The sequence below is a fragment of the Gopherus evgoodei genome, chromosome 1 (genome assembly GCF_007399415.2).
Source record: "Gopherus evgoodei ecotype Sinaloan lineage chromosome 1, rGopEvg1_v1.p, whole genome shotgun sequence".
In the NCBI taxonomy this organism is placed as follows: domain Eukaryota; kingdom Metazoa; phylum Chordata; order Testudines; family Testudinidae; genus Gopherus; species Gopherus evgoodei.
The window spans coordinates 345,991,191-346,017,087 of NC_044322.1; the positions used below are offsets into that span (position 1 = coordinate 345,991,191).

Consider the following 25,897-nt stretch of genomic DNA (forward strand, 5'->3'; position numbering starts at 1 on the left):
ATATTATACTATCTATTTTCACCTTCCTTTGTTAACATACCAAACCATTTTCTGACTTTTCTTTTCACTGAAGCTTCACACTGAACTAATGCAAATATTGAAGTGTCCATAATAATCCCCGAGAATCTTTCTTCTCAGGATCCTTCAAACTCAGAGCCCATCAGCATATCTGATAAGTTTAGACAATTTTTGCCACTATGTAAACCCAATTCTAAGTTAAATTTTCCTTTCCTTTGTGCTGCCTGATCACTTACAGTGTTTAGCCCTATTTGGAATACTTCACAAGCCTTCATAAGATGAACCAAGAATAATATGGCAGTGATTGAAAAAATGCATAGATACAATATTACTGAAGAAGCAAGAAACACTGAAATGTGACTAATCACCAGAGCATGAAACTTCCTGGTTAAATGAGCCATTTATTTTATATTTTCATAAACAGTAATATTAAAGCAACAGTAAACTCAGGAGATTAAGACTGTTTGAATTAATCACAAGCAAGAATGCTACCATTCAACCACAGCGGAACATCAGGTATTTATTAACAAATTCTGAAAAGATTTTATGATATGAAAGGCCTAAACCTGACAGCCAGTAATATTATAAGAGGCTGAACTGATATTCCCAAAGCTACAAAGAATTACATTTCTCTTGTCCCTGGGACTTTTATTCTTCACAAATCCCAGGTGCAGTTGTAATCCATACACCTCCTCGATGTGGTGTTCTGTTCCATCTAGTGGCACTGAGACTACTTAGAGAGAGAGAAGGATGTAGAGGTTCATACACTAAGCTCCAGAGATCCCCAATTGAAGCCTGCCCACTGACAACCGGGGTCTGCCGGTGTTACACAATCACTACTGTTATATTATAGTTGGCTAATCAATTTCTGTGTTTTTGTCACCACCATTATCAGCTATTATGCTTCAGTTCTAAGTTTATCTACAATGCTCTCATAGGTAATTAACCACATGAATGATCATTGCTAATAAAGGTATTTTCATCTGTCAGTTCAGAAACACTGAAAGGTTGCTATGGTGCCAATATCGAAGACCTGAGATGTTCATCACAAATATGATATAACAAGCAGATGCATCTAGAGTTATGAACAGCGTATGAGGGCTTTTCAGGAGAGAAGAACAGCATGGGACAGTTTAAGCCACAGTGCAGAGGGTTTCCTGACAAGGCTACAAAGTCCCCTGATGCCTGTACAGGGATTGGAGCCTGTCTGAGCTGTAGGCCACAAAGAGTTTCATTACTAATGACAGCTGCTCATGGTGGGCATAGTAGACACTTGCCTATTTCGTTTCCTCAGGCAGAGGAGCAAGCACTAAGAGAGGGTATAATATTTGCAGGACTGCTACATGGACATGTGGTTAAAGGGTCTTCTTGTGACAGGCAAAAGTTAAAATAAATAAAGAGGTGGTGGGAAGAGTGTGAGGCCTTTTTTCTTCGTTATGAGACATGGAGCAACAATTTAACTCAGGTGAATAATGAATAGTTTAGAGAAAGACTTTTTTTAGCTAAAGATACAACACTGCAACTCTTCAGTTAAGATGTCTTAGAATAAACACCTCAGAGAACCTCCATAGACCCCTCAGTAAAAACAGAAGACTTCTGATATTTCTGAAGTAAAATTCAAGCAGTTCTGCGGGGAGGGGTGTGGATTTTTTTTTAACTGCAGGCCTTTTCTATACATTACCTGTACAAAAAAGGGCACAATCCAATTTTATAAAAAATCCTTACAAGATTTGAGGCATAGACCTGGCCATGTTGTTCTATGCATTCAGTATCTCCAGGCTGATCACTGAATCTCATTATATTTTGAAACAAAGCCCTGAAAGAGCTCCAATTGGTACAAAAAGAAGCAGCAACACAGGTTGTTGTGAACAGATTGTCATGGCCTCTCATCCGTCACACAGTCCATTTCAAGGACTGTTTTCTAACTATCAATACCATCCATGGGATTGGCATAGTCATTTGAGACCCTCTCTCCCTCAGCAACCATGACCTGCCACCACAGCTACTCAATGTTCCATTGGAATAATGAAATTGTTGAAAACTGGGGGAGATTCATGAGCACAGGAGACAGACTTTTATGGGCATTGGACCTAAAATATAGAACTCAATACTATAAGAGGCAAGAATGATCAGGGTGAAATATAAAACTCTTCAACTTGGCTTCTCTTAATAGCCCCTGGTCTTCCTTTGTTTCTTCTCTCTCTCTCTCAAATATACACAAGCTCTTAAACAAATAACAGACATCTAATGAAATAATTTACTTCTACCTGCTGGACAGAAAGCGCAAGTGAGAGAGAGATTGATTTTTTAATAATTTTAATAGTTCTCAGATATTATAGTGATGTACATGATAGATTAATAAGTAGGCAGGCAGATAGATTGAATTACAACTAACTTTAGATATAATTTATAGTCTGTACTTTAGTACCAATTTTATGATACTTCATTACATTAAACAAAGAAAATTAGTTGCCAAGCCTGACCTTCATAAACATCTTTAGTACTTACTGTGCCAGGTCGTGGATATGGAATTCTGCCCTGATATGGAATTAGCTGGTGGTTAGGACCTTCCTTATGTGCAAAGGGTCCATTGAACACTGTTTGGATCTCAGACAAGTGATACACACACACTGCTGAACCTTTAAATACAGAGCTGGAAAAAACAAGGAAAATATTTGCACCACAATCTGCCATTTCTTACATAACATTTTCCATCATCACAAAGGGTTCAGTGATGCAACGTTGCCCATAAAGATAACACATTTAATAATACGTAGCACTTCTATAGCATCTTCCATACAAGGACCTCAAAGAACATTGCACACATTAATTTACCCTCACAATACACAGCATTAATCTGTAAGGGTATGTAACATTTTCCTCACAAAGAGTATCTATCTCCCCAATGAGAGGGGAAAGTATTAGCATCCCCGTTTTACAGATGGGGAAAATGGAGGCGGAGACTGGTTAAATAGTTAAAAATATTGCAGAAATGAGAGCATAACCTTTTCCCAATGAAATGACTTCAGTGAGACCAGGACTTGACACTCTCTGTGTAGTTAAACTGGAAACAGAACACATCTCTCCTAGCCCTCAGCTCATGAGAGCCCATAGCTGCCTTATAAAACACCTGGATAGAACACTCATTAAAACAATAATCACAATTAAGTGCAGTTAGAATATTGTAATCAGTGTTGAGCTTTCTATAAATAATATGGGCTCAGATCACGGTGTTAAATGGAAACACCACAGCAGAGGCCAGGAAATTTCATGAGGTTCCCCTTGCAGAGTTTCCTATACATTCTTCCTCAGGAGTGGTGAGGTTTGACCTTCCCACAGCCTACACTAGGGTTCTGATCCACTAACTCCAGGGATCCCAGGAGATTCGTACGGATCCAGTTGCACAGGCCCTGTGCCTTCCCATTAATCTGGGCCCACTGAGGCTCTGTCTGGGTCCCTTGGTGCTGTGGAACCCTATTTGCCAGGGACTTTGCAGCCAGCACATGCCCCTAGCACTCTCCATTAAGGATGATCGCCAGTGTCAAGGAGATGATCTTCAGAAGCTAAGACATTGACTATGATATTAACAGTCCACTTCTGTGTCCACTGTGTGAAGGGCGCAATGTGTGTGTTGGAGGAGGGGGGGAAGGCACACTTCGAATGTTTATTCAGAGATGAACATCCAAACATTCCAGATTTGCTCAATATTAAGTGTGAGATGAGGAAAATCAAAATTGCTCTTTGCTGTGCACTGAACAGGTAAAATCACTAAAGAGAAAAATGTGGTAACTGCTGCACGACATTACCGAGCAATCACCATTGCTCTATGCCACATGTGCTACCTTGAGAAAGCCCTCAGATGCATGATAACCCCATCTGTTGTCTGAACTCTCTCTTCCTCACAACTGGTTTATGAAGTTTTCCCCGGGAGCCATAAGATAAGGTTTAAAAGATGCACTTGATCATTGCAGACAATGCATCTTTAGTAGTTTGATAATAGTTCCTGCTATAAAAATAATTCATGTCAGTCACAGCCTAGACCAATATAGTTTAGTTAAAGTTAATAATTATGTTTATCTTGTAGCCTATTCTCCAATTACTGTTCTCAGGTTGAGGGTTTGCAGGGGTGAAAAAGATATGGGCAGTACTAGTACATGAAATTCATTATGACTGCTAGGTTTAATTACACAACATGTTCAATCTAGAGTAAAAAAAGCAAACAGAAGTCTTGTGGTTTGTGGAAACAGAAACCTAGACAAAAGTAAAACCTTGTATAAAGTGAGAAAATGTCTACAGGGCCTGGAATAGACCAAGTGTTCAGTCTGGTTATATGGTGCCTTAACTCAAACCCAATTTCCACTGGAAGAATACCATGAGATTTAGATATAACAGTTTCCAGCTCAGACATATTGAATCCATAACATAATCATGTGTGGTTTTTATCGCTAAACATTGCCTCAGCATTTTCTCTTCTTGTGCTATAAGAGTCATACAGTATAGATAACCTCAGCTATTTACAAGCTACAGGGTTGGGTTTTTTCCCCCTTGCCTAAATATCACGAAACTATCTTTTCCTGGCTATATGTAAGTTTGATAATTGGCACATACGGGGCATACAGTATCGTGGTGGTTGACATGGTCAGGAAATGACTTTCTCACATGAAAATGTTCAACTGAAATGATTTTTTTTCATTTTATTAAAACATTTTCTATAAAAGAAAGAAAATAAAAAAGTCAGTTTCAACAAAACTCTATTTTTCAACAAAAAAACTTCTAATTGGTCAGGTCCAGGTATTGGAAAAAAACATAAGACACTGAAATGTTACAGCAAGGTATGTATTAGAAATACATTGACAGACAGGCAGTGGCATTTCCATTGTTCAGATAATTGAGACAAGAACCAAGAGCAAAAAACCCCAAAACATCAAAATACAAGTAAAGTTAGTATCTGTTGTTTCTCAGAAAGAACATCCCAGCAAACTTAACAAGAAATCTTGAACTTTCTCAAATAACTATCTATTCTGTCCTTACGGCAAGGTGGGCCTTTATCTACCATGAGATGAGGAGTGCCCATGTTTTGCAGTGATCTGAAGACTCAGGTTGTGATTCAGGAAGGACTTGATCAAACAGGATATAAGGGTGTCTTTTGGGAGCCAAAGTCCAATGGTATAAGGAATAATCTGCCAGCTATGAGACTGGGAACTATTAGCATGAATTTATTTAGGAATTCTGGGCTTGATGTTTCAAGTTCTAAGGACCCTTGATGAGGTGCTGAGAATCCTCAGTTGCCACTGAAGTCAATCACACACTATGTACTTGTTCTTCCCCGCTAGGGTGACCAGATAGCAAATGTCAAAAATCGGGATGGCAGTGGGGGTGGGAGGTTATAGGAGCCTATATAAGAAAAAGACCCCAAAATCAGGCCTGTCCCTAAAAAATAGAGACATCTGCTCACCCTATTCCACGCTATCTAGTAAACATATGGAGACAACAGGAAACATTTTCTCAATATATTTTTTAGAAAGCTGGGAGCAGAAGGGAAATTTATCTCAGGTATAGTTGTATTGAATATACATCGAGGATCAATTTGGCACAATGAGTACAGCTCCAACAGAGATCACAAGTAATTGTTCATCTAATTGATGAGAATAAGCACGACTGAAAGGATGTCTCCTAGGTGGCAATGATAGTTGCAGGATATATTAGTAATGCATTCAATCCCAACTGCCTTGACACAAAATACCTCTTTCTGTGTTTATATGGAATTGGAACTGAGGCCATTCACAGAGGCTGCCTCTACAAATCTTCAAAATTACCTTGATGTTGTAAAAATTCCATACACCAGTGTTGTTCTAGGGTTATCTGTTTCTAGGAGAAATACATCCTCTGTGAGAAAGAAAGAACACAGCTGTTGAGTAATTGCTCTAGCTTGAAATTTAGGGCCTCATCCTTCTCCCATTGACTTCAATGGGAATTTTGCCTCTGACTTCAATGGAAGCAGGGTTGGACCCATCATATTTAAGACTGGTCATAGTAAAACCAGTATTTACACATTCTGAGCCAGATTTTCAAATGAACTCAATACACAAATGCCCCTATTTAGAGACATACATAAAACGATCAGATTTTCAAATGTGCTCAGTACCCATTTTCTCCCATTCTCCTCAGCAGGACTTTAACTCATGAAAGCATTTAATCATGTGTTTAACATTAGGCAAATGTTTAAGTCCCTGTGGAGTTGAAGTTACAGTGCTTTCAAAGATGTGTAGAATTCAAGGCTAGAAGAATCTACCACTTCCCTTGGGAGTTTTTTCCAGTAGTTAATCACCCTCGCTGTTAAAAATGTGTGCTTAATTTCTAATTTGAATTTGTCTGGCTGCAGCTTTCAGCTACAAGTTATACCTTTCCCTGATAAGTTAAAGATCTCTTTAGTACTTTGTAGTTGCTCCCCACAAATGTACTGAAACACTATAGTAAAGTCATCTCTCAGTCACCATTTTGATAAACTAATGATCACAATATCCCTTTTTGCCACAGCATTATCCTGAGAGCTCATGCTCAGTTGCTAGTCCAATATGATCCCCAAAGCCTTAATGCTCAAAGCTAAACATAAGTGCTTTGCTGAATAGGGGTGGATTGATGAATCAGGGTCTTGGAGCTGTTGAGAGCAGTGCACTTTTGAAAGGTGGCTGTCAAAGGATCCTCTAAATTTTGAATTTGGTTTTGTTTGTGCTTTATGTCAGGGACTGAGACCAGCAATATATACCACATAGTGTTTTATCATAGGATAAAAGTACAGTGATCTAGGATCTGATTTTGATAACCTTACTCACATAGAACTTTAAATTAGGATTTGATCCAACCACCATTACATTCTAAATCTAAACAATTGCACTGAAGTATTTTTAACAATGCATAGCCACAGAGATTCTAGATCCCATTTACAGTGGTGAAAATCAGGGGCAATACCACTGAAATCAGTATAGTTACACAAGTGTGGAAGTAATGTGCATGAGTCCGATTCAGATCTAGAATGTGGTTCATTAGCTAACAACATATATTTTATCTGAAATAGAATTTATGTCCTTAGCTTCTCAAAGCAGAAGACTCTACAGTCTACTCATTGAGTTAAATAAGGCCAGGGGCAGTTGATCAAATTTGTCATTTTTACCTGCTGAGTGTTGCACAGACAAACCCACTCTCCCCAGTTGAGGCAAAGCTTGTTTGAGGTTATCTGTCCAACAAATGGGGTTCAGATCTGTGACCATGCCTATGACAATCATAGACATCAGATGTCTGCAAACACGCAGCTTTAGATATGTGATCATGAAGTTAATAACTCATATTTATGTTGGACACCTGAATAAGACCTTACACAAACAGAACAATTGTTCTGAGGGTTAGTTAGTTAATGTTTGTAAAAAGCTTTGCAGATGTAAAAGCGTGTATAAATTCTAAGAAATTATACTTAGTAGCAGTAGTATTTAGTATCCTCCTCCTCATCAACAACTTCTGCTTCCAAAGAGACTTCTACCAAGTGACCCAAAGAAGCACCTGTCTTGTCATCAAAAGGACATTAGTGGTACATAAAAACTGACACTAAAAACAGTTTAAAATACTATAAGCAAATCTTAATCATTAGCATAAACAGTAGGAACAGCAACAATTATATTTTGCACGTACATCTCTCCTTTCATCGGAAGCTCTCCACGTGTTTTGCAAGCATTAATTTAGCCTCTTACTACTTCAGTGCATAGTCAAGCATTATTATTTCTGCTTCAGAGATGAGGATAACGAGGCAAAGAAATTTATAATGAAATCTTGGCACTATTAAAGTCAATATGATTTTTGGCATAGACTAAATGGGGCCAAGATTTCTAACCTAGTGACTTGTCCAAGGTGACATAGGAATTTTGTTGAAGAACAGGGAATCAAATTCAGACGTCCTAACTCCCAGTATCTGTGGCTTAAGCACAGGTATATTTTTTTTTTCATTTGAAGTTAAGATTCTCAAATACTCATAGAAACAAAGATAACATGATATAGATAATACTTCGTAAAGACTACACTGCTATACCTAATTCATCAAAGTATGTTTCCGTTCCATCCTCGTCCATTACTGAGCACACAAGTCTTGCTTTCAAGAAAGTTGTCCACTTGTTTACAAGACTACGCTGTCCACCAGTATCATTCTGAAAAGCAAAATAAATTTGACAAAAGTATAACAAAGCAAAACTAAAATCTTACTTAATACCCGCAATCTTTTCTCAGGTTTTTATGATCCATCATCTAGCAAATACCTTTTTTATATTAAAGACAATAAACAGAGATAGGCATGAAGCAAACTCCTTTGCCAAACACTGCCAAATCTGGGAAAATACAGACCCAATTATGAATGTTGAAATTGAGGACTATCTTGAGCAACTTTGCAAGCCTAAAGTGGGTGCACAAGCATGACACAAACATGACACTTTTGCATATCTAGCCTTTGAAAATCAGGCTTTGAATCATTTTTCTATAAAAATCATTTAAAATTGTGTTTGCTGTATAGAGTAAGGATCACAGTGAAATAGCTCAGGAAAATTTTAGGTGAAATCAGAAAAAAATGTTTACAGCAAAGTTCACCCCTTAGTCTCTGTCCCCCTGACCTTTCTTATTGACAGGGTCTCTAAAGATGAACTATTTTAGTTAACAGAACTAAGATTAAAGTGCTGTTTTAATAGAGGCATTAACAGAAATGTACATGTAAGATGAAATAACTGGTAAAACTTTATGATGCCAGATTTGTACAAAATCTCATTAATGTACTGTGCAGGTATTTGTTATCTGAGGGCAAGTGACCTGGAAGATTCAATTCATAAGACCTAAGTAACCAATTTTGTACTATTTAAAGCACACCATAAATGGGAATATGTTTTGAGAAAACTCGTCAGAACGATGTTAAATGATCAGCTCTACTTTTATTCTGCCTTTCATGCACATGTGTAAGAGGAGTTCTGCCTAGCTATGAAGGGGGAAAGTGACCTCTCTCATTTTAAACTGGAGTAAAGCCTTTTCAGCCACCTGTCCATACTTTCTTTGCAGCTGAACCAGCAGGCTCAAGAGGCTTGGGCATTAACTTTCGTGCTGCCAAAAATGCTATTAGAATAGGTCTCCTTAACTGACCTAAAGTTAACACAGCTCATGGCAAGTCAGGCTGACACCAGGAGGCTTGTAGCAACATTCACTCCTTATTGAGGTTGTTACAGTAGATTACTATCAACATGAAGGATCAGCTCTTGTTCCCTTTGGAATCTATAGGAGTTTGCCATTGATTTCAATATAAGCACAATCAGGTCCAAGTCTTTTTGGAAGCAATCTGGACTTCATTATAACAATAATATCAACAATAACATCCTAATAATGTTTAATGTCTTATTGAAAAATACCCAGAGACCACTGGGCACCTAACCAAAAATACAAAGAATAGCAATATTGTTAAGACTAGGTCATATATCATATTGAACTGCCAGAACAGGAACTGAGCAAAAACCAAAGCACACAACCATTCCCCTGCACAGCCACATCACACACCTCAATGAATACAAAACCCATATTAATCAGGAGGGGGAGAGAGGGGACCTTCAAACTTGATTTCCAGTTTGTCCTTAGGTAAGGGATAAAGGGCTTTTCAGAAAAACAGAGCATTTTACAGTTTTAATTGTACAAGCATCCATAACCTCAGAGAAAGAGACAGCTGCTTCAATCACATTGCAAGCCAAATTGACTCTGGTTACAGAAAAAGAGAAATACGGGCAACAACTAAGGCCCTGATTCTGCATGGACATATGCACATGCATAACTTTGACCCACTGAAATCAGCGGGACTAGTCATGTGCTTACATTAAACATGTGCATAAAGTGTAATTGTTTTATGAATAAAAACAATGTTTTCAAATGCCTTTACATTGAATTTCTTGTGGGAGATTTGGTACTTCTGTGATTCAGTAAAGCTCACATCTGAATCATGGAAAGTAAAGCAAGCTCAGGAAGTCAGTGTTATTAACTACACTGCACCAGACACCAAGGTGTACAAATTCATCAAGCGCTAATATTCCTACTAAAATTACAGATATATTCCAGATATATCTAACAAGGTCAGGGCTTGGCTCTGTACTCAACAGCCTTTCTTCTTCATTATGGAGATGGAAGCAGGAACAGGAAATTTGCTTGTTATTGGAATTAAAGGCTTTTAAGTTGTTTTAATGCAATGAATTCATTTTGATTATTCAATCAAGCCAACAAATCAGCCCCTGAAAATTGAACAAAAAATGATTCTTACTGGGCATATTCTAGCAATCATTGAATGAATCTGTTTGGTGCTGCCACTGTTGTCTGTAAGCCTCTCTTTGAAGAAGAAGTACACTTTGGCATCATTAGGGTCTGTGCCGTCTGGGATGAGATGAGCATCCACAAAAATAGGCTCTGAAAAGAGACAGATACAGAGCAAACAATGTGTCAATATAAGCAACTCTTGACAGCTACTGATCTCTCCAGGTACCTCCACAGAATGCATCTGCTGCTGCTGCCCAACATGCTAGGACTTGGTCCTACTCATGTGTAAAGTTAAGCACTAGTGTCAGTGTTTTCAGGACAGGGATCTAGGACGGTTTCTGTAGACTCAAGCTGATACTAGAGCAGATTTGTCCCAGTTTTCAAAAAATCAAGTCTGAAGCAGAAACAGCGGTGCTAATTTACTAGAGATCGAAAGCCTTGCAGGAGAAGAATCAGTGAGCAAGCTAGAGAAGACTCTTTGAGGAAAAAAAAATGTGAGAAGAGAAACAATGATCTGAAAACCTGTTAGGGAGAAAATGAACAAATTACTTTTCAAGCCTATTCAATCAGAGGATAAAGGTTGTGGCAGAGCTACTGAAAACCAAAGCAAGGGAGGCTTTGAGGATGTGAGAATGCTTGAGGAGTGAAGTTCCCTCAAAGATATTCATATTAGAATATGGTGAACATATTGAAATAAATATGCCCTACAGTCTGAATGAGCACAGGGATAGAGGACTGCAGCGAGCTAGAGTCAAATTGTTTGTGTATCATAGTATCACTGCAGACTACTTTTAGGCAGTCACAGCTATCAGTACACTTGCTTTCCTTTGGCAATTTTCTTGGCTAAAATCTAATGAATAGCATTGGAGGCCTCCAATGATCTATATTCTCCAGTCTGGAGGTCACTTATTTCCTATTATTCATACCATTTGATTAGTTGATACTCAATACAAACCACTTTTGACTTTTTGGTGACCTCTGATGGAAAGGTCACATTTTTAATTTTGGATATCTTCTGTAATCTTCAATCCAATATCAATGAATATGTCACATTTCATGATGCTAGCTCAGGAGGAATATGGAAATACTTTGTGTGTATCAGACACCTTTTCCAAGTAACTGCAATATGTAAGTTTTCGAGCAATGAAGCACTTTCTGTGCACTCCATTTTCTAACATACTTTGAGGAGAGTAGGCAAGCTTAAGAGAATGAAGACAACTAAAGGCAAATTTTAGAAAACAGATAGAGTTTCCCTCTTTTGACATATTTCATTTATTCTCTTACAAAAAGTGCAAGTTAATATCAAAACACGTGATATCACATGAATTATGAATAAAAAGAATAGATGTTTTAGGATTTGCCCTGTACAATTGCATGAGGTAGAAAGACCAGACTGGTTTCTTTCAATATACCTCAGCAGGCTTGGCAGCAATAAATGCAAATCTTCAAATCAGAATGATAAATTTGGCCTATTCCTATTGGGTGAAATCCACCACTGTGCAGAGGGCCAGCACAAAACCTATTGCATATGATTAACTTTAACCCAGTGAAATCAATGGGACTATTTATGTGCTTAAAATTAAGCATGGGCATAAAGTGTAGCTGTTTTAAGAATAAAATAAAGCATAGCATATAAGACATGAGTGGGATCCTGGCCCCACTGAAGTCAGTGAGAGTTTTCCCATTGATTTCAATGGAGCCATGGTTTCATTCCTTGTACCTCACCATTGCACAGAGGTGACTTTTCCTCATTGTGCCATTTTGTGACAATCACATAGTTAATAAGTTATTTAAATTTACTACATTTGAAAATTAAATGTAAATAATTAGAACCAAATCTTCCTATGCCAGATAATCTCAAATAACTAGGGGTTAAGAACAAACTTCCCTGGGAGGCAGATTTAGCCACTTCAGGCACACTGTATTGGAGTAGATGAACCATGGGTCTCCTCCAATATGGCAATTCCCATGTCATGTAGAATTCCTATTTATCACACAGAGTGCATTGTCTGTGGCATGTTTTTATTCCTATTTCTGGCCCACAGTTTCCCTTAGTAGATTCATTTTAGAATGGGAAATAAAGAACTCTTTGTTGAAAAAAACCTTTCTCTTAGTCACATATCAAAAGCTTTAATGAAGTAATCGTCTTACCACTCAGCCACTTAGAATTGTGTTGATCAGTTCTCACTGCATTCCGTTTGGTTAAACTGCGAAAAATTGCTGCATCGGTCCCCATGAAATCTATGTACATTCCTGAAAACAGCTCTTCGTCTATGGAAAGGTAGAAAAGGAAAAGGAGAAAAAAAAAACCATGAATGTGCCTATCTTGGCTTTTTGGGAAATCCATTTCTAGTGACATATTTTTTTTTCAGACGGTGCTAGTTCTTTATTTGCATTGCAGTCACTACACAGAAATATCAGTCCGGTGGGAGTTGAGTTTCCTCTGAATCATGGAACAATCATCTAGCCTAAGAAGGAAGCATCAGATGTTGCTAAGAACTTTAGGGAACTACATGATTAAATATAAATTTAATTTATTTAATTAAATAAATTAAAGCTAACCACATGTGTAGTGAACCTTTTATTTGAAATATAGCTTAGTGACTGAACTTACATTGCTAAACACCAGTGCACAGACAGGGTAATAGTATAAAAAGGAATCAAATTCAATTTTTTAAAAAAGTACTTGAGAAAGCTTCTGTGTTATGGAAGTAGCCAAAATACTGGGCCAGTATTTGCAAGTGTAAATTGGCATAGCTCCAGCTGAAGTCAACAGAGTTGCTACTGTTTTCAAGGCTGACTTCGGACTCAAGCATGATTCTGTATTGCAGAAACTGGATGAAGATGCTGTGAACCTGGCTCAGTGTAAAGGGAAGTAACAAATACCTGTATTATATACTAGAGTCAGAGTAAATTTCTATGTAGTGTGAAGAAAATTAGACATGCAACTCTAGTTTACTTTAATAGGATTAGGTACCTAAATTCCCGGTGCAGGATGCTGAAAATTCAGCCCATATGTCAGAATATATATATATAATTTCCACTGGCTAATGCAAGGCAACCCCAGAGTACAACACATTAGCTAAAATAATTTTTAACTTCCATGCTGGGAGCAGCGGCTGAATGAACTCCCAGACAGCTAGGTCCTTTGATGTTTTCACCCAAATGCCTGGGCTGCCATGAGTGTGTGTGGTCAAGCTGGCAAGAGCCACAAATATTAAGCCTTCTTTTAATTTTTTGTTTGTTCAACAATAAGAAACACTCGTTCACCTTTGAGAGATGAAAACTCTGGAGGGTTTTTTTTCTTTGCTTGCTAGGTCATGAACCAGATCCCTACTGATTAGACAGTAGGTAGTGCAGGCATTGTGTCACTTACATGTCTTTCCCTTAGCTGCGGCTCAACGTATGAGGGAATCCATTGTGCAGGGGGTAACAACCAGGAAAGTAGACAGAAGTTTACACAGGGCTTGTCTACATCAGAAAGTTGCAGCGCTGGTGAGGGAGTTACAGCGCTGCAACTTTGAAGGTGTACACATCTGCAGGGCACCACCAGCGCTGCAACTCCCTGTTTGCAGCGCTGGCCGTACTCCCGTTTTGTCTCGGGTGTAGAGGATCCAGCGCTGGTGATCCAGCGCTGGTAATCCAATGTAGACAGTTACCAGCGCTTTTCTTGACCTCCGTGGAAGGAGGAAGCCTCTGGTAATCAAGCTGGTTTCCTTTCCCGGTTTGCTCTCTCGGTCCCGGAGCCAGCCAGCAAACCGCAGGGAAGGAGACCTGCTTGCTCGGGGTTCCGGGACCGAGAGAGCAAACCGGGAACGCCGCGGTTTGCTCTCTCGGTCCCGGAGCCACCCAGCAAACCGCAGGGAAGGAGACCTGCTTGCTCGGGGTTCCGGGACCGAGAGAGCAAACCGGGAAAGGAAACCAGCTTCGCCGCGGTTTGCTCTCTCGGTCCCGGAACCCCGAGCAAGCAGGTCTCCTTCCCTGCGGTTTGCTGGGTGGCTCCGGGACCGAGAGAGCAAACCGCGGCGTTCCCGGTTTGCTCTCTCGGTCCCGGAACCCCGAGCAAGCAGGTCTCCTTCCCTGCGGTTTGCTGGCTGGCTCCGGGACCGAGAGAGCAAACCGCGGCGTTCCCGGTTTGCTCTCTCGGTCCCGGAACCCCGAGCAAGCAGGTCTCCTTCCCTGCGGTTTGCTGGCTGGCTCCGGGACCGAGAGAGCAAACCGCGGCGTTCCCGGTTTGCTCTCTCGGTCCCGGAACCCCGAGCAAGCAGGTCTCCTTCCCTGCGGTTTGCTGGCTGGCTCCGGGACCGAGAGAGCAAACCGCGGCGTTCCCGGTTTGCTCTCTCGGTCCCGGAACCCCGAGCAAGCAGGTCTCCTTCCCTGCGGTTTGCTGGCTGGCTCCGGGACCGAGAGAGCAAACCGCGGGGAAGCTGGTTTCCTTTCCCGGTTTGCTCTCTCGTCCCGGAACCCCCCTTGAAGCCGCCCAACAGCGCTGCAGTGTGGCCACATCTAACACCACTTGCAGCGCTGGTTGCTGTAAGTGTGGCCACTCTGCAGCGCTGGCCCTATACAGCTGTACTAATACAGCTGTAACAACCAGCGCTGCAAAATTTTAGATGTAGACATGGCCACAGTGTGGTTTGTTCCACTATTTGTGCTGTTAGATCAATAGCGGCTTATTATGAATCTTTCTAAAGCAATGTGATTTCCCCCCAGAACCATCTGGTGTCTTATTCCTCTTGTTAAATAGATTGGCTGCAATGGATCATGCCTATGGCTCTCACAGAGCTCTCATGTTCATTCCTAGAAAAAAATAGAAAGGCTGGAATGGGGCTATGGAATTCTTAATCCTATTGCATACCAGCTTTATTAGTTACGTCTTAAGCATTTCTAGATCCTACTAGTCTAATCAGGTATCAAATGATATCTGTCAACTCCACTTCCTTTTGGTTTAATGCTTAAATTCTGCACAACAGTTTGTCTTTGCAGGGTAACCAATTCACACTGTGTCTCTTTGTTACTGGGGGAATTGCTGAACTGATGTATGTCTGCTCTTGTAAATACCTAGGAGCATTGGTTGCGGAAAGAAAGGGAGTGTGCATGTTAATTATTCCTTGCGTGCCCAAAGATACATTTTTCATAAAAATGCTTCCAAAGCATTTTTGTAGAATGGTGAATTTCTCCTATCTTCTAATTTGTTTGTCATGTGGTGTTTTCCTCTGTGGGGCCATTCACTTTTCCTGTTCTATTTCAAGCTTGTGTTCTGTGTTGCATAGGTGGAAGGTGATGCCAAAAATCGACAAGAAACAGGGACCACACTATAAAACGTTTATATCATTATACTTTACTAGCTCCGGTGGCATTCGTCAGTTTAAGAGGAGGGAGGAAAGAAGGTCTTGTGATTAAGGCACTTATCTAGGCCTCAGGAGCTCTGGGCTCAATTCCCAGCTCTGTCTTTGGCTTCCTAGTTACACAGGGTCTCTACTCCTCCCTCAGTAGCAGTACAGTTCTCCAGTTGGTTGAATCTTTTAAAAAAGAAGAAACTTTCTGAAGTGTGAGCACTGTAAATTGTGTAACCGAAATGATTCAAAGTTCAAGGAGAAATATTGCTTTGGAGATTAACTAGATATTGGGGGCCTGCTCAGTCACATACCTGGGAGATTAAAGCAGATAAAGTAACTTCTACTAAAATGAAGAAAACTCCTATGTGTCCAAAGGAGACAAGCCTTTGTCCTACTGTGTGTATAGAATCTTAGAAAAGAGGACGTTAATGGGCATTCATAAACCCCAGGATGAAAAAAGAAAGTCTCTAGTCTTTGATGGCAGTAACTCATTTAAGAATGTGAAAAGCATAATTGCCGTTTATGAGTGGACTAAGCTATAACTGACTTTGATCAAATTCCTTTACATGCTGCCCACAGATCATTGATGAGGTAAGATGGAAATGTAGCCAATCATTTAAAGAAGTAGAGTATCATGCTAGAGAAATGACACTTTCTCTTCTTCCATGCAGACTGGAATCCCCTTTTGCTTGCATCTCTGCTCACTACCATGCCAAGCCACCTCGGAACTTTATATTTTTGAAGGTAAGATGCTGAGATGATTCTGTTCAGTTGAGGAGAGAACAAAGGACCTGTCAGTGAGAGTTTTCCCATTGATTTCAATGGAGCCATGGTTTCAACATACTGTACACAGAGGTCAACAGAATTCTTCTCTTTGTTCAACAAAATCCTAAGACAGTTTGAGAAATCTGTGCAACTCCTGCTCTTTCCATTGGCTAAAAACATACTATGTTTGGGCTGCTAATTTAGGCTATGTCTATCCTAGGTGTGAATAGCAGTGCACACCAAAGTGCTGTCCTGTAACTCCCCCGTGTGGATTCTGCAGGCACCAACTCAAAGACTCCCAGTTCACATTCATGTAGTACGACATTAATACCAACTAGGAACCTATTAATTCACACCTATAGCTCCACACAGGGGAGTTACAGCATAGCACTTTGTTGTGTGTTGTTATTCACACCCCTGCAATCAAAACTGTGGGGCAGCACAGATGGGCCCTCAGAGATCAGGGATTAGATACAGATTCAAAATGCAAAGCTTTGGTATCAGGAGTCTCTGAACACACTGCAAATCTAAATGGCAAAGTGTATGTCTACATTGCACATTCAAGAGCACGTGTGGCTTTAGTGGTTGTAGCATTGTCTGCGCAGGCAGCTGCTGCTCCAGCCCAGCTGCTGTCATAGTCCTAAGAACGTACTGCAGACAGTGACTAGGCAGAGGGCAAACAAAACCATCGATCGAGCATGCTTAATGAATTCAGGACAACGTTTAAATTAATCACCAGAGCCCTGCCATTCCAAAGTAAATGCTTTTCATTCCTTGCTGTGAAAGCCAGTGAGGAGTTCATTATGGACTGACTAACCCAGAGTTATGTCTAAAGCATATCTTGCTGCAGTCTGGGAGATCTGAGGGTCTGATGACCCCTTTCCCTGTGCCTGCTGTGATCTTTTTCACTAATGCAAAGCCAGTGCAAGTGAGGATAAAACGCCGTTAAATCAAAGTGATAGGGCCTGATTCTCCTTTTGCATTAAGGCCATGCACATTTGCATCCACTTGAAGGCTCTTTATAATGCCACTAGAGTGTAAAATGATCTTAGTGTAAACCAGAATTAGGCCTGCACCCACTTTGCACTGGCATAGGTGCAAGGTAAAGGGAAAATCTGGCCCTTAATGTGCTGTTATTTTTTCCAGCCCACTGACCACTGGAGATCAGGCACATTGAAGTGAGGATATGTTGTTTTCTCCAGGTGGAATTTGTGAGCTGTCCTTTCATTCTCTTTCTAGGCGAAATTCACCCCTGTGCAAAGGGCTACCCTGGGCCTATGCCCCACTTAAATCTCAACAAAGAGATTAGGTGGCACTGAAGTGGGGCCCAGGCACTGTGCTGGCCCTGTGTGCAAAGGTTTCATTCTCACTGAACACTCTGCCAGACAACCTACAGTGAGATGTCAAGGGAACCAGCTGTCACACTCTCTGCCCTTTCATATGGAAGTGAGTTGCTAAATTTATAGTCAGTGATACAGTGGGGGTGAGGGAGGGGTAGGTAGAAATGCCAGCTGCAGAGCAAGGAGCCTGGCAGTAGCTGGTGGCCTCAATAGCAGAGACAACAAATATGAAATGCAGAATAACTCGAAAGACTCCAGCAGGTTTTGCTTCCTTAACTACATGGCAATGAGACACAAGAACTGGCCATGATGAATGAAGTCAAAAAGTTGAACCCTGGGAAAATGTGAAAAATGAAAAGGGGACATCCTCTTGCTCTCTATACCTCCCTCTCTCCCTCCCTCATTGCTGCTTCCTTCTGCATTTCCTTCACACATCCATGCTTAGCTCCGTGCAGACCTTCAAAAGACGCCTGACAAGCAGTATGAACACAATGGTTTCCTTTTACGGGCTGTGCCCTGTGCTCCATTTGTTTATGACACCCCGTCGTTTCACACTCTGCTCAGTCATAATGATTTAAGCCGCCAGGATCTTTGGTTATTTTACTTACTGATCATAACAGATACTGTGTTCACATTAGGGTTGAAAGAACAGCGCCCCTTCCCCGATTCACACTTGGAGTCGATCATGAAGACTTGCTCCTGTAATATAGACATGCATGTCATTGCTGATGTTTAGAAACCTTAGAAAATGAAAATAAAGTCAGAGAAGACTTTTTTCCTGTGTTGTTATCGACAATAAAAATAGTCTGCACTGGTGTGGGTTTTTGCGTTACTACTTACAATAAAACTGTCTTATGATGAGTTTTCATTATCTTCTCACTTGTACCCAATTATTTTCACTGTAATTACAAATGCAATACACTCTCAGATGTAGGAAGTGTCCTCTGAGTTTAGCTGAGCTGCTCTGTCTGTGGTCCACCCAGCTTATATGTCAGCAATAACATCTGCAGACATTTTTTCTATAGTCTTGAAATGACCTATGAATTACTTGATGAATTCATGGTGGTATTTATATCAGAGGCCTAGGCTAAAACACTTGCAATAAACTACTTGAGTACTTGAGAATGCAAGCCTCTCTTTTCATTGTCAGCTTGTCATATTATAAATCATAATGGCCCAGATTTGTACAGCTATTCAGATGTTGCTGTGCTCAGTGTCACAATGCCTAACTGATTTAGAATCCTAAATCTCATTTTCAAAAGGGATTTAGGCACTTAGGAATCTAAATTCCATCAACAGTCCATGGCATTTAGACTTCTAAGTGACTAAATCTTTTTTAAAAATGAGACTTAGGCTTCTAAATCAGTTAGACATTGCAACACTGAGTGCAATGACACCTAAACAGCTTTAAAAATCTGGGCCCATCTCCTTACACCTCATCCAAAATAATTCCTAAAGCACACACATTTTCTTCAGAGCATTGTCTCTTGGATTACACTCATTGCTCAGTCACTATGGTGGTAGGTGTCTTATAGATAACAAAAGCAAGTGTAGGACTTGATCTCTTGCTGCTGTTAGACGACTGAGCAATCTTGTTTAGATGGTATAGGTCATGCACAGCACTATAATTCAAAAATGGTGTTTAGGTTAAGAAGCAGCAATCTGGACCTTTACCTGTTCCTTAAACAGAAGCAATCTTTGGTTAACTTGTGTTCCCACCCCATCTTGGTGTCCCTCTTAATTTACTGACTCCAGCCAGAACCAGAAAAATAATTGCAAGGATAAGAAAGGATTTTAAATATTAGGGGATAGCTATGTTAGTCATATCCACAAAAATAACAAGGATTTCTGTGGCACCTTAAAGACTAACAGATTTATTTGTGCATAAGCTCTTGAGGGTAAAAACTTCACTTCTTCAGATGCATGGAGTGAAAATTACAGATGCAGGCAATATATGATGACACATGAAGAGAAGGAAGTTACCTCACAAGTGGAGGATGAGTTTTGACAGTGCCAATTCAGATTTGAGGCTATTTCTGTCCCAACCAGAAACAGGTAATCACAAATACTCATAAGAAAGCCAATAAGAATGAAGTTTTTGTGATGTGGATGCCAATCAAGTAGAAACTGGAATGAGTCATGTGACACTGGCAGACCAGGTGCCAGCTCATGCCAAGGCCCCCTACGTCTCAGTTGAACATTGACAAATACATAGCTGGAACCAGTATGGCTCACCTGTGTGTGAGTACTGTTAAATATGTATTAGAGTCATAAAAATGTACTTAGTGTTCAGACTTCAACACAGGCAGCAATTTATAAGCATTCCATAATCTCACTTATAACATCTGTATCCCATCTTATAAGGTAACATTCAAGTGTTTGCTCTGCAGGGGCACGAGCAGAAATTTTAATTTGATCGCTTTTGGAGGGGCACATTAAACACACACAAGGAGGCAATGGCTCTCGACAGCAGCACACTCCGTGTTCCTGCAGCCTGGGGAGGGAGGAAGCAGCACCACAGTTGCCCAACAAAAGAAGGCCCATAGACACCAGACAAACCATTGTGGAACATCAAAGGACAAAAGACTTTGTTGATTGCTCCCCCACCTGCTAGGAAGAGGAGACATACAACTGAATTCCTCCCAGTGGCTGAATTTGCAACTCAAAGAGAAGTAGGGAAGGGATAAAAAGACCTAAGAAGGAAAAATGGTTTTTTTTATGCTGCTTAGACTCTGAGTGGCAAGGATTACTAAGCATATACAAAAGATCCCCAGTGCTTTGCTTGGGTTAGCCCTAAAGGACATAGAAGCTTCTATTGCTCTCTGAAACTTAAGACAGGAATTCATTTGTGTGTATATGTGTTTACCTGCTTTAACTTTGTAAATAACTCATTTATTTCTTTTTCCTAGTTAATAAATCTTCAGATCATTTATTATAAGATTGGCTACCAGTGTTGTCTTTGGTGTGAGATCTAAAGTGCAAATGACCCGGGGTAAGTGACTGGTCTTTTGGGATTGGGAGTAACCAGAATATTGCTGTGATCTTTGGTTTAGGTGATCTTTGGTGTAAGTGACTGTCTATCACAAAGGTAAGCTTATCTGGCTGGCAAGATAGATCAGACTACCCAAGGGGACTATCTGTGACTCCATGTTCAAGCTAATATAGTGCCTGATGAGTTCACACTTGATAATGTGTTGCCAAAATCTAAGTATAGAACTCACAAGCAATATGGGGTTGATACCCTGCTTCTTAACAGTCTACCCTGAAGTTGGTACTCACGCTCTTGAGCCGCTGTAAGACAGCTTGACAAGAGCACCGATTTGTTACTTATTCCTTCCCTAATAAGACCAAGCATGATGGCACCTAGATGCCACACAGGCCACTAAACAACCATCTGAGGGTAATAAATTTGGTCTCTACTAACTTGAGACAGTTTAAATGTTCACTAAAAGCTGCAAGTTCCCAAATTCCATTACTATCTATCTATCTATGTATCTATCGCTATGGAATCTTATCTATGTAACCCATCACTATAGTCATTAGACAGATCTTGTTAATAAAATTTCAAATCTAAGTATAAGGCTATGTTCTCTGTTTTCTTAATGAATATGTTGTTTCATACTAATGTATATTAGTATTTTATGCTTACTGTACACTACTCCAAAATGCCCAACCATTGCACTGGCAATTTGCCAGAAGCCGCAGGACCACATATATTTTTCAAATGTGTTAAGTTATTCTTTCTTAGTGCATCATAAATCCACACAGCCATAACATTTGCTTCTACTTGCACCCACTCTGATATTAGAATAACACTTGGTTAAGTTCACAGTAATCACATTCTGCAAATGATTAGCCTTTTCTTCACCTGTTCTTAACGGGGAGAGTTTAACACAAGTCTACATTTTATGATAGCAAGAACGGCATTCAGCTCTGCAGAGAACATTTTCCTTTGGTCAATGTATCAAGGCACAGGATGAGAAAGGGAAGCAAAGAAGTGTTTTGATAAACTGTGACAGGGAAATACAATTTAACCAGATATGGCCAAATACTGCCTCCCCAGTGAGGGATCGATCTCTAGCTGGGAACATGATGCCCTCTTACTGCAATCATGTACTAACCAAAATCTGAGACCTGGCTCCCATGAGTGCCAGACTATGGTGCTGTCATGCTGGGTGGTGTTTTATGGTTTCCAAGGAGTGTTTGCAGCAGAAATAGATGTGCCTGTTTAAAATAGCAATTCTACACCTGCAAAAACAACCATTTGTTTGTGGAAAACAGTGATAAATTTGAGGTGAAATCATGGTTTTTGCAAAAGCAAAGGAAACACAACTTCTCAATAGTCCCATCAGCATGACATAATTTTTCACTCAGCTCTCCTAATTAGGCATTTGCAGAGGGAAATACTTGAATTTAAATCTGTACTCTTTAAAGTGCTTTGCTATTGTTGGCCTGTACAGTACCAGCAATGAGAATGCAATGCCTAGTCAAGTGTCTGACAGACGCCAGACGTCTGAGACAGCAGTTTATTTAACCAATTGTTCATAGGCAGGCAGCTACAGAGACGAGCTAAGTGAAGCCAACGCTACTCTCCAAGACGTGTATCTTTATTTTAAACTTCAGAATTTTAACATCCTTCATCATCTTGAAGCCTCATGTGTTATTAAGAGTGAAATCACATTTCTGACAACAAAGAAATCATCAGATTCAATATTTCTGTAAAAAGAACAGGAGTACTTGTGGCACTCTTAGAGACTAAAATTTATTTCAGCATGAGCTTTCGTGGGCTACAGCTCACTTCTTCGGATGCATAGAATGGAACACACAGACAGGAGATATTTATACATACAGAGAACGTGACAAGGTGGAAGTATGCATAACAACAGGAAGAGTCTAATCAATTGAGATGAGCTTTTTCTCCTGCTGACGATAACTCACCTCAATTGATTAGACTCTTCCTGTTGGTATGCATACTTCCACCTTTTCATGTTCTCTGTATGTATAAATATCTCCTGTCTGTGTGTTCCATTCTCTGCATCCAAAGAACTGAGCTGTAGCTCACGAAAGCTCATGCTGAAATAAATTTGTTAGTCTCTAAGGTGCCACAGGTACTCCTGTTCTTTTTGCGGATACAGACTAACCCGGCTGCTACTCTGAAACCAGTCAATAATTCTGTAGTGCTTGGTAAAATGGCTACATACGTTTTAAAATATATCATATTGATTATTCTACAGATGGGATCACTTTCAATTTTAAAATTAATTTCCTGATAAAATTAAATTAGAATGACTGTCACCAGGATGGTATTACTGAGAGTTCCTAACTAGTTGAGAGCAGAAGAGTAGATCCATTAATTTCAGAGATTCATCCCAGCGGTTCTGTGCTGTTGAATCCAGGCTCCTAAGCCCCAGTGGTAGGCAGTCTTCTAGGAGAGGAAGTGCACAGTCTATTTGGGGGCCTGGAGCCAGCCAATGCTCCCCCAAAATGCTTGGGACCATTCCATTGAAGGATGGGGCAAAGTCTTCCAGGAGATGCACTGATTTGTAGCCCCTCCAAACAGTCTGTACTTGAGGGTTGAGGATTTCAAACCCAGTCTTCTCCCTTTGAAATCAGTGGTCAAACCCACATGGACTTCTATAGAAGCAGAAACAGATATTTACAGCTGCCTTCCCCTGGCAGAACTTAACCAGCAGTGTCTGCCCTCTCCCTGCAGCACAGCCATTTCTCCATGTGCAGGAAGGCATACTGCTCCTTCCTGTGCCCTTAAGAGTCAGTCTGGCCCAAATTCTACCAAAGTGCCAGGATTCAGATAAGAACTTTCCTTTTTCCTTTTCCCTATTCCATTTATTGCTTACTACATTTGTATAGAAACAAAAAAATTCATTTTGATATCATGAAGTCTGGAAAATGCATTTATGAAATATCTGGGCTTATACATATTTAGCCAATACAATGCAATTGAAAGCAGGCAAACTAACTCAGGTAATGTACTAAGAGGCTGCTCTTTACAAGAAGTGTTTTGGCTAGCTATTGTTCCATGACAGTGCAGTATGCGGGAAGGAGAAAATGGTTTACGATTTAAAATGTAGGAGGACAAGTAGTACTTAGTAGCACAAATTGTGCTGCCTGGAAGGAAAAATAAAAAACAAAACAAAACAAAACAGGAGTGTGAAGGGGAATCTTTCTAAAATGGTAGATGGATGGTAAACTTTACAGAACAATTAGACTTGTCACAAGAAGACTAGAAAGTTACTGTGATACTTAACCCTTTAATTGTTGAATTCTCTGTTACCAGATGTAAAGTAAGTTGCTTCAGTGGTTTTTAGGAATTAAGTCAGCATATCTCAATTGGAGCCATCAGTGGAAATAAGCAGTTTTATACCAACTGAGGCTCTCATCCTAATAATCGATGACCCAACCTTGCTGCATCTATTCAGGCAAAACTTTTCTTGTCGATGAGGCTTTATTAGGAGTTCTACCCAAATAGAGATTGCACATTCAGGATTGTAGGTCCCCATCCTGCAAAGACTTACACCTGTGAGTACCTGGCCCACAGGAGTAGTTCTATTGAACTTAACAATACTACTCCCATGGATAAATGCTTGTAGGACTAGGGAATAAGAGAAGGACCTTACTGAGTTTTCTTCTACTGCTATTTATTTGCAATTTTGGATGATAAATTAGGAATGAATTAACCAGTTCAGATAAAATGAGAACTAGCCAAACCTTAGCCCAAAGTCTGAAGTGAGCTTTTTCTGACCCAAAGTCTGAAGTGAGGCTAACGCTATCAAACCATTTTCTACTTTTATGCATGCCATGCTCTCTGGTAGCAGCTGGGACTGGAAAAAGAAGTGTCAGAAAACCAGAAGAATGGCTGTCCTTGTGCTATTTGTAGCCTGACTGGAGAAAGTAATCTCATGAGATCTCCAGGCCCAGTTTCCAGACTCATCCTCTTTGGATAAGTGTATTTGCCCAGTACTAAAAATATCCACCACAGAGAACATGTGAACAATGAATGAAAACACTTACTTCAGACCTGCGCCCTCTGTTGAGGTATGTGCATACTGGGCTGAATGCTCCACTCCCACAGACGTACAAATGGGTGCGATTGAAGGTCTGTATCACACGTACATAATTTCCACAGCCATGCTGTAGGGAAGGAAAAAGACTTAATAAATATGCATGCAGGCAAAACTTATTGAATGTTGGGAAACACTAAGGAACAGGAATAGCTGATAATTTTAACGCTGTCCTTGTCAACTTGTTTATTACAATATGTTCTGCTGCAATCAGTCTCATGAGTTAGGACAAACTCCCTTGCTTCCTTTCTCATTGCTTGTATAGAGCCAAATCCATGATCCCTGTCCAAAACCTTCAGTCAACAGGCTTTGTGCAAATGTTGGGGGTTGGAGAAGGGACTCTTGTTCTCATCTGAAAAGCTATGGCTGCTTCACTTCCAATCCACAGGGAGTTGTGGCCAGTGGGGCTACATAGCTGTAGACCTACAAGCCATGCCTGTGCCCTTTCTTCCAGCCTGTTCTGCTCGCTGGATTGCCATGGATGGGCCAGCATGAAGTATGCAGAAACCGAGGACTCTCCATGTTCAGCTTCAAAATTACTTTAAGTGACATGGACTGGAGTTTTACTTCTGTGTATCTGACACTCTCTAATCTATTTGTAAAATCACTCTTCATTTTTCTTCCATGTCTACCATATTATTCAGACTTATTTAGACTCACACAAAAATACATAAATGCTCTTTTTGCTCAGAGAACCACAGTATATCAGGGTCCTGATCCTTTCCCCACAGGCCAGGAATAAATCTTATTTACTTCAATGGGAGTTACCCATACCCTGCAAAAGGAGAATCAGGGCCCCAAGGGAGAGCAGGCTTTTGTTCTTAATCTGAAGTGCCCTCAAGGAAATCTCTGCAAATAGGTCATTCTTTTTCTCAGTTATTGATGTTAAACATCACCAGTTCAAAGGTGGAAGTCATTGGAAAAAAACAGCCCATATTACTTGTCTAGACAACTTCCCTCCAAAATAATAAGAGCCTCATAACATAAGCAAATCCCCAATGGATGTAAAATGTTGCCCCGTATTGAAAACCTGCTTTAACAA

At 40.3% G+C, this 25,897-nt stretch overlaps 1 protein-coding gene across 1 annotated transcript in view; it reads right to left on the reverse strand.

Moving 5' to 3' along the window:
* The window catches only part of SEMA3C (semaphorin 3C), a 166,523-nt gene that overhangs the window by 39,357 nt on the left and 101,269 nt on the right, over window positions 1-25,897 (reverse strand). Inside the window, exons 5-11 of the mRNA XM_030559674.1 lie at window positions 24,806-24,925; window positions 18,385-18,475; window positions 12,484-12,603; window positions 10,340-10,482; window positions 8,096-8,210; window positions 5,835-5,904; window positions 2,527-2,671 (exon numbers count right to left, since the gene is read on the reverse strand). Of these exons, the coding sequence (XP_030415534.1) occupies window positions 2,527-2,671; window positions 5,835-5,904; window positions 8,096-8,210; window positions 10,340-10,482; window positions 12,484-12,603; window positions 18,385-18,475; window positions 24,806-24,925 (804 nt within the window). The remainder of the gene's footprint in view (window positions 1-2,526; window positions 2,672-5,834; window positions 5,905-8,095; window positions 8,211-10,339; window positions 10,483-12,483; window positions 12,604-18,384; window positions 18,476-24,805; window positions 24,926-25,897) is intronic.